The sequence below is a fragment of the Myotis yumanensis genome, unplaced genomic scaffold (assembly GCF_028538775.1).
Source record: "Myotis yumanensis isolate MYYU_CA2020_CCGP unplaced genomic scaffold, mMyoYum1.0.hap1 SCAF_9, whole genome shotgun sequence".
Classification (NCBI taxonomy): domain Eukaryota; kingdom Metazoa; phylum Chordata; class Mammalia; order Chiroptera; family Vespertilionidae; genus Myotis; species Myotis yumanensis.
In genome coordinates, this window is record NW_027223760.1 from 73,404,161 (window position 1) to 73,417,203 (window position 13,043).

At 45.8% G+C, this 13,043-nt stretch overlaps 1 protein-coding gene across 1 annotated transcript in view; it reads right to left on the bottom strand.

The window, feature by feature from the left end:
- The window catches only part of LAMB1 (laminin subunit beta 1), a 74,812-nt gene that overhangs the window by 15,685 nt on the left and 46,084 nt on the right, over positions 1 to 13,043 (bottom strand). Inside the window, exons 25-27 of the mRNA XM_070424670.1 lie at positions 6,253 to 6,622; positions 3,474 to 3,658; positions 2,296 to 2,537 (exon numbers count right to left, since the gene is read on the bottom strand). Of these exons, the coding sequence (XP_070280771.1) occupies positions 2,296 to 2,537; positions 3,474 to 3,658; positions 6,253 to 6,622 (797 nt within the window). The remainder of the gene's footprint in view (positions 1 to 2,295; positions 2,538 to 3,473; positions 3,659 to 6,252; positions 6,623 to 13,043) is intronic.

Here is a 13,043-nt window from a genome sequence, read left to right on the forward strand (position 1 = left end):
AGGACAGCAGACAGAGGAGAGACTACTGAGGACTATAGTAGTTGTGGTTGGGGAAGGATATTGGCTGGTGGGATTTGAGCAGGGGACATGGGGGAACATTCCAGATGTGAGAGGGAGAGAAAACTAGAAACCAAGATGGATGTAACTTTTCCAAATCAGCAACACTCCATAGACTTTCCTCCTTCCTTATCTACCAAAAATCTCCAAAGATCAGAGCTTGGTCATGGCATAGACATGGCAACTTGGTAAATTACAAGTTTGCTATATGATGTAAAGGGCTGAGCAGGAAGAACATTGTATTTAGCACTTTCGTAGAAAATGCTTGTACTAAAAAGAAGCAAAAGATTTACTGCAGGGAAAAGCAGTTAACAGAATATTCCCAAACAAGGAAATTGATTTTAAAGATAGAGGGGAGGTGAGAGGGAGGAGTCGGAGAGAAACGTTGATATGGGAAACTAACGTTTCAGTTGTCTCTCATACACACCTTCACAGGGAATTGAACCTGCAACCTAGGTATGTGCCCTGACTGGGAATCAAACCCGTGGCCTTTCAGTGTATGGGAGGACGCTCCAACCAACTGAGCCACACTGCCCAGGGCAGAAAGTATTCTTTTTAAGAAGTGAAAAAGTAGTTTTTTTAATAAATAAAATCAACTCTTTAGACTAATAATTTTGTGATAATTACAACCCCATTGTCTCTCAAATCTTTCATGTATCTGGTTTACAGTACATAAAAAACTGCAGAAATAAAATTTATTCTGTGTGCTACAGAGCACAGCTTTAATCAGAGCAGCATAAGATCTCAGGGATGCTTTCTAAAAACAATCTGACAGCACATTAGATCTGTTTTATTTCAAGAGACAGGGCAGGCATGGAAAAACCAGCACGGGTCTAGCTAAATAGACACAAAGACAAAGAATTGAAGGCACTTGAAAAAACACAAAGGGACAAAAATCTCCCTGGACAGGAAGTGGCAGTATGGAGTTCTCATAGAATAATTAACTAAGACCAACACATACCATGAGAGACCAGAAGAGGCTGGCTAATCCCTAGGTAGCTAGCTTACCACATGGCAAAGCCAGCACAGGGAAGGGTGCCCATTCAGATGGCCAGAGGAGCCTGCCACCACCACCCGCTCCCAAGAAACTTTCTCTGATGCAAAGCAAACATCCTTTAGCATGCTTAGCTGCTTTTCATTTTAGTTTGCGGATTTTTTTGTGATTACTGAGTTTTTTTTAGAATTTGTAAGGAATACTGAAAGCAAAGAAGATTGAAAGAACTGGCATTTCATGCTTACGTATAACAACTGTCTCCCACTAGGTGCAATTTACACATTGCTCTAGGCCTCCATTTTCTATTAAATAGTGACAGGATTACTTACTCCCTGTTTCCACTAGATGAAATAATGAGTATATATTCTAGGCATCAATTAAATTAGTCACACTACAGCACAGACAGTGTTTTTGTCCATTTCAGAGAAAGGGGGGAAGGTGGGGACAGGCAGGGAGGAAAGGGGACCATCACTAAGACAAAACAAATGGTCTGAGCTCTCACAGTTTTCTAGGCACTTACCTTCCTCTTTTCACTGACCCTATTTCTAAGCTAAGAGAGCATAAGCCTTATGAAATAAAAGTCTGTAAAAAAGTACCCTCTAAATTCTCTGATAGCTACTCATCCATGAAAAACAATAAGGAATCAAGAGGAAGAAACAGGCTCCCTTTGGCTTTTTTTGGCCTTCAGCCTGATTTTCATCAAAGTCACTACTCAATTTCATTTGGCTCCAGAGTTACTGTTTAAAAGCTTCTGGAAAATGCAATCTTTCTAGGCGGGTCTCAGCGTTAATCTTCACCAGGTAAAGTTACTGGAACAAAGGAACATTTTAATGAACACCCATGGAAAAAATTCTTTAGCTCCCTCTAATTTTTTTTTTTTTTTTTTTTTAGGAAATACCAGAATGATTCTGAATTGCTCTATGGAAATAGAGTTTGCACTTCAAATCAGAACCAAGTAAAAAAGGAATGTCCACAGCATGAAAGGATCAAGTTTAAATAAGTCACAGTACGTGAGAGCAGGCATGGTTCTCCGGGTGTTCCACAGAGAGACCCCCTGGAGAGAAGGAAGATTCGAAGCACAGAGCCTTGTTTTTAATCTGGTTCAGTCATGGTACCCCACATTGGTGTTCAGAGATGGGACCACTCCTGGTTCATTTGCAAAGTGAACAATATTAAAGACTAAGCAGGGTGTTTTTTTCCTCCTATAGCACCATAGCTTTGAGGCCAAGCCCCCTAACCCTTACCATTTCGGCAGCGGCTGAAAGGTCTAGACTTTGCAGTTTGCCTGCCAGTTCGTCCAGAAGACGGGCCTGCTCCTCTTGTTTTTCCCGGAACTGGGACTCCTGCTCCATCATCAAGTGTTCCACGCTTTCTCTGGTGAGCTCCGACTGCTCCACCGTGCTGTTGGGGTCTGTGGTGGAGGCATTCACCCTCTTCTCTGCCTCTAGGGACATCTGGAAATACTTGGTGATGCTATCCAGGGCGCCTAGGGCACGAAACCAAATTGCCCACAGTGAATCCCCTTGTACTCAATCTCATTAAGCAATGTCTATCTGTGGTGTCGTCCAGCCTAAAGGTCCTGTATGGTTTGTTTTAAAATGCAAGAAATAAAATCTTCATTGAGAAAGATAACTTTTCTGTCATGGTCAATGAATAGACCGTCCCATTAAGCCTCCTACTCTGGCTCTGGAGGACGCTGAACATCTGAACGAAAAATTAAGTCACCCTGCTGAATTGCTTCGATACCGGCAAGCATCCAGTTCTTTCTAAACAGCTGGCGTCAGGCAGCCTGCAGATTACGTTTCCAACTAATTTCCCCCTTTCTCAGTCATTAGATGCACTCGCAGGGCTAGTCCTGTATACGTAAAGCAGCGTGGCTGTCTTGGCTTTAAGGACCTAGCCCAACAATAAGTGATCACGTATTAAACAGCATGGGTGGTGTGACTTGACATATTTCTACTTCCTTTTGCTTTTTTGGGGGTGGTCCTATTTAGACCAATACTATGATAACAGTAAATGAAGGACTGGCCAAAATTATTTCCTGACTAACCAACATTCTTAAATGTAAAAGGGTTAGCAGAAGTATCAACTTAATTTCTTAACTACTCAAGAGCCTCTTTCCAAGAGAAGCCCAGGAGGTTTAACCACTAACTGAAAAAAATCAGGAAACGAATGCCATTCTAATGAAGCGGCCGCTGCTACTCCCTGGGACCTCTGCTGGGCCTCAGCCTCTCTGTGGCCCAGGTCCCACGTTTGTAAAAGGGAGACTTCATCCTCATTTGGTTCAGAGACAATGAGGAAAAGCTTTAACATTGTTAGAAGGCACTTAATTTTTTTTTTTTCTGGAAGTACTGTATGAAAGAGGTTGCACAGAGGGTTAAATCCATGTCCAGGATTGAGTGCTTGCACGGAAAACTCTCACCTCGAATATCTGAGTTTTTGATGAATTCCAGTTGCTCAGCAAGTTCTTTCACCGTGGTGTCCAGGCTCTCTGCTTCGGCCTGGAGAGAGTCCAGTTCTTGGGCTGTGCTGTTTCTTTGTGAATCTGCGTCAGATAATTTCACTTCAACTTGAGCCATCTTTTCTGTAACATCTTTGGTTAGTTTCCTGCAAAGAGAAGGGTAAGTTTATCCAAGTAAAATAAACCTTTTTACATTTTCTAATACGGTGATTTCAAACCAGGTCAGGAGTTGGTAACAATTTATTTCTAAATTCTGGTTTTATTCCCCTTATCGTTAAGAGACTGTATGACATCCAACAGTTTTCTTTCTTCAAGGACTTTGAAGGAAAACAGAAGCACCGCCGAGCTGTGCGGTGGCGGGTGGGCCATGTGAAGGATGCCGAACCTCTGCTGTAATATGAGCACGTGCCCAGAGTGCGGAGTTCCAGTTCGGTAGGTGAACAGCTTCAAGTCCATACAGTCTCTCAAACTCGAGAGACTAAGGGACTCCAAGTGTAGAAGTATGCCTCCCAGCCAACCACCGGAAACGCTCTGATCCAACCTCAGGGACCTCCTTCAAGATGGGACACGCAGGACAAAAGCCCCAGAGCCCGCAGGGAGTTGGCAGGAGCCACCCTGCCTTCCACACGGTCCCCCCTTAGGCAAGGGCCCAGCAAAGGAGCCTCCTCCTTCCACCAACAAGCAACCCTTTCATTTGACAGGAGAAAGAAGGTAGTATCTACGGAGAATGAAATATGATCAACATTTAGCTTTCACAGCATTTCACTGGGATCTAAACCCAACTGCACTTCGTTCTGTATCTTCAAATCTTCAAAGCTGTACTTGACGCACCTACTTATATATACAATGTCCGTGCACATACATCACAAAAAAAGTAATCTTTGAGGAGACGAGCTTAGCTCTGGGTATTACTGAGTCACCAGTTGAATATAATTGTCTTTTCAGGGATATAATAGTATAAAAAACTGGGAAAATGTAGAGATGCTGAAAGGTTGGGGGCCATTAGAAAATAATGGAATTTAAGGCTGAGATGCCATGACCCAATTCAGAGAAAAAGCACTTAAAAGGATTTGTTAGGTTCAATTACATTTTATAAGCCCAATGATTGTTTTCCCCAGGCTATTATAGTTTTTCAGTCTTTGCTCTTACTACCAATCTGCTGATGGGCAGAAGGCTTTCATTTCGTAAGTCTCATACAATGTGACAATTAAAAATCTAACATTGCACATTTTTAAATAATGCCACTTTGGAACCTGAAACTTGCATCCTTGTATATTGCGTTGAGAAAAGATTCATGAAACCAGTTTCCCCGAGGTGCTTACAATCTATCTGTGAATTGACTAGTGAGGGTAAAACAGCTGCTCCGGGAATGTAAACGCTCCTCCGACAGGCTGAAGGGCACCACAGTTTTTCGTTCTTCCTTAGCTGCATGAGACCAAGGCCAAGAACCATTTCCTAAATGGACTCGCACTCAGCACACAGCCTTCTAAAACCCATCGCTACGTTAGGAGGCTGGGCCGCTCCAGCCTTTTCATGAGGCAAAATTCCTCAGTAAAGCATTATCGCCCCACATGGACATTTCCCAGCAGTCCGGTCAACCACATGGTCTTGGACACAAAACCTGAGGTTTGACATCAAGGGACTTTGAATGTAGAAGGCCTAGGAAGGACCTTCTACCAGGTACATGAGCTAACGTCAGTTTTCCCTGCCTGCTACTCACAGGTAGCGTCAAGAAGAAAAGTCCATCTGGCTTCTTACAGATGCTGATTTAAAGTCCCATAAAAAAAATGTTACTGTCGTTTTGTCCTAATGTAAAATCACTTCAATGTATAGGATTTAGCTGTGAAACATTCCCTTTGCTCACACCAAATGGTGAAATCCGCAGTAAAACAAAACAGCATTTGGGGAAACAAATGCTTCCTGCCCTTTCCTGTTTTGTTCCTCAGCCTAGATCTCATTGTGCTGGTTTCGGGGGTCCTTTTTGGCAAAGGTAGTTGGAACGTTTCAGAGCAGGAGAGAGATGGCGAGGAGAAGCATGGACCTGCGGAGTTGGCACCACTCAGCTCTCTGCTTCCACCGGCAAAATAAACTCTCCCGTCAGAGAGGTGATTACCCAGAGAGGGCTACGAGGAGGATCTTTCACTGCAGGGAATTGTTATAATTGGATGAATGAAGCACTGTTCCAGGGGACCAAAGGCTGAGCAGCGGAAATAACAGTCTTATCTGTGGTAATGGAATTTCCCTGGTAGTTGCAAAACATATAAAACGATGTATATTTATAATGATTTCTGCAATTACATTAACCATTTCAGAGATCACTCTTTTTGCTACTCTATAAGGTAAAGGCAAACATTATTCTTCCCTCCTCCACAGGGGAGAAAAGCAGCTCAGGAATAGGTGAGTCATTCAAATTCACAGCCTGGCAAGTAACCGGGCTGACTCCTCAGGGGTCCTCGGTCTCCGAAACCAGTGTTCTTGCCGTGCAGCTGCCTGAGAGCACCATTTGCAAGGAGGAACGCTGAGTATCACATGCACGTTCTATACTGCAGCTTCCACAGTTTGGGTCCCCAGTGATGTGCCAACACACACACACCCAAGGCCCAGAGAAGAGACTGCCGGGAAATGAATGGCCCAGCATCTGCTTTCACTCACAGGACTAGCCATGCCTTTGATGGAAGCCCCACGCCAAGCCAGCTCTGAAACAACACTGACCTCTCACGCACGCTCATTCACTACTTACTCTGCTTCCTCAAAGAGACTGCCAATGTTTTTCAGCGGCTCCGCAGCTGGGTTCTGGGCCAGGATGTCTCTGATCTCATTGACTTTCTTCTCCACCGAGTCCACAGTCTCCTGGTAAGGCCCGATCACACCACTGATCTTCAAGGCCTTGGCTTTCTCCAGGAACTTCTGGGTCCTGTTGGTCAACTCAGCGATGATCACGTCCCAAACAGCAAAGCACTGGTGGCAGGGTGTGCAGTCAGGGAAGACCCCCGAGTACCCTCGAGTGCACTTGTCACAGCGCGGGCCCTCGACACCCTCGACGCAGACACACTGGCCGGTGGACTGGTCACACTGCGGCGTCTCAATACCCCGGGGGTCACAGTCACAGGCTAGAAGGGAAAGAGCAGTGCTAGCTGATCTACTAGGTCACAAACCCCAGGGACGAGGGCTGGCATTCAGAACCCTCAGTCACCGTCACAGTGGCAAGGTGACAATCATCCATGACCACAGCTTTCCCGGAGAGACCGCAGCGGCTTCCTCCAAACCCTGCATTACCTCAGTCCTTGCTGACCACTTCGTAACATAACAGTAAATAGTGCACTTTTTTTTTTTGCCTTTAGTATTAAATATATTTTTATTGGTTTCAGAGAGGGAGGGAGATAGAGAGAGAGACATCAATGAGAGAGAATCATTGATTGGTTGCCTCCTGCATGACCCCTAATGGGGATGAAGTCCATAATCCAGGCATGTGATTAGGTCAACGCTCAACCACTGAGCCACACCAGCCGGGTGGAAGCTGTATTTAAAAAGGACAGTTATGCCCAATGAATTGTAGCTGTGTGCAGTGGGGGGTAGTGACCACTGCTTTCCACCCCTGGTAGGCCTCGGTGCACTGTGTTGAATCACTTCTTTGCCCTCTCCCATGATAATTTGAAATCGGTCCCTCTGTGGAGAGGTTTTAAAAGTAGATTATGGCTTTTTTGCAACGGGTTTGCTGCCATATAGTGCACATTTTTCAAGGTTATGCTTACTGTGCGGGCTCTGTAGAAACAGTTTACATGCATTGTCTCATTGAACCCTCACAATAACCCTGTGGTGACCTGCCTCGGGTCTTACAGCAAGGAAATGGCTGAACTGGGTTCAGATTTAGCCCTTTGCAACTCAAGAGTCTGTGCTCTTAAGCTCTGTCCTGCCTCTGCCTCCCTCTTACTGGGGCTTCCCTTAGACCCTATCAGGACAGACAAGTCAGGTGATTTCCTGATGCCAGGAGGCATCTGGCCTAAGATACAACACTGAAGAGCAGCTCGTAACACCTCGCCCTACCTGGTCACGAAACAGAATGGTGAATACTTGGCGAAATGCAATAAACTTGATTAAAAGGAAACTAAATCCGAAACAAGTCACGGGAATCCTAAGAATCTAGTTCAAAGGCTTTCTACTAAGTACAATCTAACTTGTGGGAGCTGCCACTGTGATGACCGCTCACAGCACAGGCTCTCGAGAGGTCAGTGATGGAAGCCACTCCAGTCGCACCCTCTCCCTGGCTGGGCGGGCTGCATCTTAGGCAGAGCCTGATGGTGCTGAGGAAGACTGGCCAGTGGACGGTGGCTGAGATTACTCATCACAACGCTTGTGCCACTGACCCCTGGCTTACAGTCTCAAATCTCAGGTGAAACACTTATTTTTGTGTCAACACTTGACATTTCTGAGTATTTGCATAGAATTTAAATAACAAAAAACCTGTGCACACATCTGAGCTCTGCCTTAAATCCTTTCTGGGAAAAGGTGTGGATTAATGAAAAGCAACCCGAATGTCTTATTTCCATAACTGGACAGGATTCCAGGGCCCTACTTCCATTCTCAGCACCGAGCACAGGGTTAACTTGCAAACTGGAGTTGTTGTCTTTGCCAAATGAGGCCCTGACCTCATTTCTGGTACAGGCATTCGAGGGACATTTACACGCCTCTATAAAAAGAAAATAATCCTCCTAAAATGTCAACGGTGACCACAGCACAACAGACCCATACTCTCTCAGATGCCTTTATAAAATCTTCTTGGGCCAATAGCGATGACTTGCCTCTGAAAGACTCCCTAATTGAAACATCCTCTAGCAGCGGTTCTCAACCTTCCTCATGCCGCCACCCTTTAATACAGTTCCACATGTTGTGGTGACCCCCAACCATAAAATTATTTTCGTTGCTACTTCATAACTGTAATTTTGCTACTGTTATGAATCGTAATGTAAATATCTGATATGCTTTATATGTGTTTTCCAATGGTCGCGACCCACAGGTTGAGAACCACTGCCTAGCGTCTAGAGCAGTGATGGTGAATCTTTTGAGCTCGGCGTATCAGCATTTTGAAAAACCCTAACTTAACTCTGGTGCCGTGTCACATATAGAAATTTTTTGATATTTGCAACCATAGTAAAACAAAAACTTATATTTTTAATATTTATTTTATATATTTAAATGCCATTTAATGAAGAAAAATCAACCAAAAAAATGAGTTCGCGTGTCACCTCTGACACACGTGTCATAGGTTCGCCATCACTGGTCTAGACCTAGTCTCACTGACGTCCTGAGAGCTGCTCACAGCACCTCTATCCTCCAAACCCAGAGAGATGTGTTTGCGGCCTGGGACCCTGCATCTGACTCTCCCTACATCCTGCCTTCTATTATTGGTTGTTTTCATTGCCTTTGTTGGCCACCTACACCCAAGTGCTGGAGTGGCAAGTTTGCACAGTACAGTGTCGAGGTCAGAGCACAGCCTGTGGGATCCACTGCCGGGTTGTGAACCCTGCCATCCCCACACCCCAGCAATGTGACCCTGGGTGGCAAGGAAACTGAGTCACAGTTTTCTTTATCTATAAAAAAGGAGTCATGAGTATACCTAACTCATAGGATTGCTTTCAGGATGAAATAACTTAATTCTAAAGTGCTTCAGGGAAGAGCTGACTCACAGGAGGCACTCAGTAAATGCTTTTTATTACTATTACTTTCTGTGTCCATGTAAGCACCAGGTGGTCTCCTGCTCAAAGTGTTGCTTGATCACATTTCCATTGGATGAAGAGAAAAAAGAGTGGTCATAGCCCTGGCCGGTGTTGCTCAGTGGTTAGAGTGTTGGCCTGGGCACCAAAAGGTTGTGAGTTCTGCTCCTGGTCAGGGAACATACCTAGGTTGTGGACTAGATCCCCGGTTGGGGCGTGTAAGGGAGGCAACTGATTAAGGTTTTCCTCATTTGTCTTTTACATAACCATGTTTTTTCCCCCATAAGGAGGATACCTGGTTATGGTTTAAGTCTTTCCATGAACATATTGCTAACAATGTGGCAACAGGAGGTCTAAAATTCTGTTCAACAAACGATTCCACTGGACATTTTTGGCAATTAACTACATAATTTGAAAAAAGCAGCCACGTTCTTTCCCCATACTCCATCTAATTTGGGGTGACACCTATTCTTGTTCCTGCTGATCTCTGGATCCTGTCCCTTTAAGAGCAGTACTCTGAAGGGCCGGCAGGAATTCAGCTATTTCCAGTAGACAAGGACCAGTGAGGCTGAACTGACCAGCATTCCTTTCCTTCAATTGAAAAGTAGAGTCAAATTTCACAGATGGCTGGACTGCAGTTTCATCAATGAAAAACTGATTCTGCTCTCTCTCTGAAAAGATACCAAATGTCTAACACGCGTAAGGTTTTCATTTCCAATTGCAGCTGGGAAACGGCTAACGCTCCTGAGGACATGTGCTTCCTTCCCTGCCTATTGTTCCAGAATTGCTTCTCCAACCGGGTAAAAAGACGCCCCAAGAGTATTTTTTGACTGAAGTGGAAAGGTTGCTTCTCACCTGACAATTTAAAACTTCGCAGACACATACTATGAAGGAGACGCTCCAATCATCTCTTACACTCACGGGCATCTATAACATTGCACAGTGCAGGCCATCTCGGATGAGCGCCAGTGGATTTTCCCCTCTCTCAAGGGAAAGGGAGAGGCGACCAGGTGGACCTGTGGCTCAGCCTTGCTTTAAGAAACGGGATTTGGGGTCAGAGGATCAAAAACTTTCTCTTGGAAAGAAGGAGAGAGTATATCGCAAAAGTGAACCAAGCAGGATGATGAAGAACAGCACTTTGAAAACGAGACAGTCATTTTTAATGGGCCATAAGAATTCCACCTTCATCTGTAAATATATTCTTGGTTACGGGGTCAGTAGATTTCCTCCACTTTTACTAAGTTTTCTTATCATTTCAAACAGGCTCTCTGAAAGGTAGGTAAATGAAGAGTATTGCACCACTTAATAGATACTGAGGCCTGGGGGGGGGAAAAAACCCTAGTAAGTCAATGCGAGAATGGGAAACAACCAATGGACCTCTTTGTCAGTAGATAGAATCTTTCTGCTTTTCATATCCTTCCTCACTTCTCCAGCCCTCCTCTGCCCACTGAAGGAAGTCCGCCTCAATGGCTTGGTATACAAGGCTTTTCACAATCTGGTGAAACCGAATCTCTCCATGACTCTGTCCAGTGAAACCGTTTCCTGAGGGGACCCCTCCCACCCCAGTCTTGCTGCTACATGCTGTCCTTACGGTCCTTTAGCCAGAACAACAATTCTCTCTCTCTAAATATCACAGCAGGTCCTCACTTGCATTTGTCTTTGGGCAAATCACTTCACCTCTCTGCACCTGAGAGAGCTCTAGACTGTGGAACGGAGATTACACTTCACTCACAAATTGTTTTAAGGATAAAATCAAGAATTTGCATCCCATATCCCTAAAAGCGCTCAGCACACGGCAAATGCTCCGTCAACGACTAGAGCTGACCTTTTCTATGAAACCTGGCCCGACGATTAGCTCCTGCTGGTCTGGCCTCTCTGACAGGGAAAAAGGTCTCCGCCACAGGTTTCTTGCTCCTGCCACTGCACTACTTTGCCCCGTCTCCCCAGAGAGCCTGCAAGCGCCTCCCGTTCAGGTGGCAGCTTGTCTCGTGTGTCCACGCCCTGCAGGCCCAGTGGGCCGCGCTCAGGGCTGTGTTGGTTCTCTACCTTTCCTTCCGAAACAAACCCACCAGGGCCAGGGAAGGTGCTACATCCAACCACCAGGAAACGGGGTCCATTCTTTTCTGCCAGCAACCTTGTCCCAAAGTAACACGGGACTCCAGGAATCATGCCCAAAAGTTTACTGACACTTTACCTCGGCATTTCCATTCTACTGTAAGGGCAGGAAACCTAAAATTTTTAATCTCTTAAATGTGTTGTTTTTTGCTTTACATCCTCTCCCTCCCTCCGCCCCGCCTCCTTTCTAGCCTCAGTAATATAACTTCGGTTTTGGGATGAAAATTGGAGAGTGACTACGACTTCACCTGCAGAAAGAAGCTGGCTGTCTGGTCCGGGGGTAAGCAAACTTTTTCTATCAAGGCCCAGATAGTAAATATTTAGGCTCTGCAGGCCAGTTGGTCTCCATCACACTATTCAGCTCTGGCATTGCAGTGTGAAGGCAGTGCTGGACAATTTGTCACACATGGGCACAGCTCTGCCCAATGAAACCTGACAGACAGTTAGCTGTACTTGGCACCTGGTCATGGTCTGCCTGCCTCTGGCACAGCCCAGCTCTTCAGGGACCATGCCCTGTGACCAGAATTATGTAATACAACCCTTCCCTCTACTAACAAGAGTATGGTGATTCTCTAAAGAACCAAATTAAATCTGATTTCCTGAGTCACACTGACAATAAATAAAGGATAAAGGGGTTGTAAATGAATCTCAGGCCGAGAAAGGAATACAAGCATTCTAAAAATGTATGCCCGGCCAAAGAAATGGACTTCATTTTTCCACTAAAAACATGTGAAATGAGAAACAAGCATGACGGCCACTGCCCAGAGCGTCCCACCTCTGGCCCACATTTCCCGCTTGCCCGGGTGGAATGAACACTGGCCTTTCCCAAGACGCGCGACTCTTTGCTCTCTCTGGGTCCACAGAGAGATTCCTCATTGACCCGTGGACTCCGAGGGGCCCGGCGCAGAGCTCCAGGCTGAGGTTGTCTCTGACATGGTCAGCCGTGGGCGGGCGCGTTCTCTCTCCATCCCAGCACAGTGGTGGGCTTGTTCAGACTTGGCACGATCGGCCAAGCGCCTCAACCCGCCCGGACAATAGGAACATTCAACAATTTATATGTTGGAGCCTCTACTGATTTGTCTTTTACGTAACGGCATTTCTTCCCCACGAGGAGAATGCTTAGCGAGGGCCCCAGCTTTCTATAAGGTTATTGTGACTGAGGTGGCACCAAAGTCTAAATCCGTGCCCTGTTCGGCTAGAAGATCTGAAGTTGAAGACAACTTGGTGATTCATTATGTAATGTGAGAAAAGGGGTCGCATTCTTTCCTCATAGTTCCCTCTAATTTCCAATGATAACCGTTCTGTCCCTGCGATCACTGGGGGTCCAGTCCCTTCAAGTTCTTGTCCTCCCATTACCATGTGTGACAACATCCCAGCACACGGAGAGCCCCGCCTCCATCTGCTTCTGCATTTTTGGTCCCTGCCCTGGTCCTGCTCCTACTGCCTCCCGGCACAGGGCTCTGCGGCGGCGGGGACTGCCCGGGGTTAAGTCACTCCTCACTCCCGCTGGACGCTTTGTGAACCAAGAGCTTCCTCCACAGGGTGTCAGAGGCATCTGGGCCCCAAGTTTCTTATGTAATGGACTGACCTTTTTTCTGGGTAAAACAACGAGTTTGGCAAACAGTTCGTTGCTTTTGCTCTTTGCAAAGTTTCCAAAGCATGATCAACTTTTGACCCAAATAAAACTGACACTGTTCCTACGCCA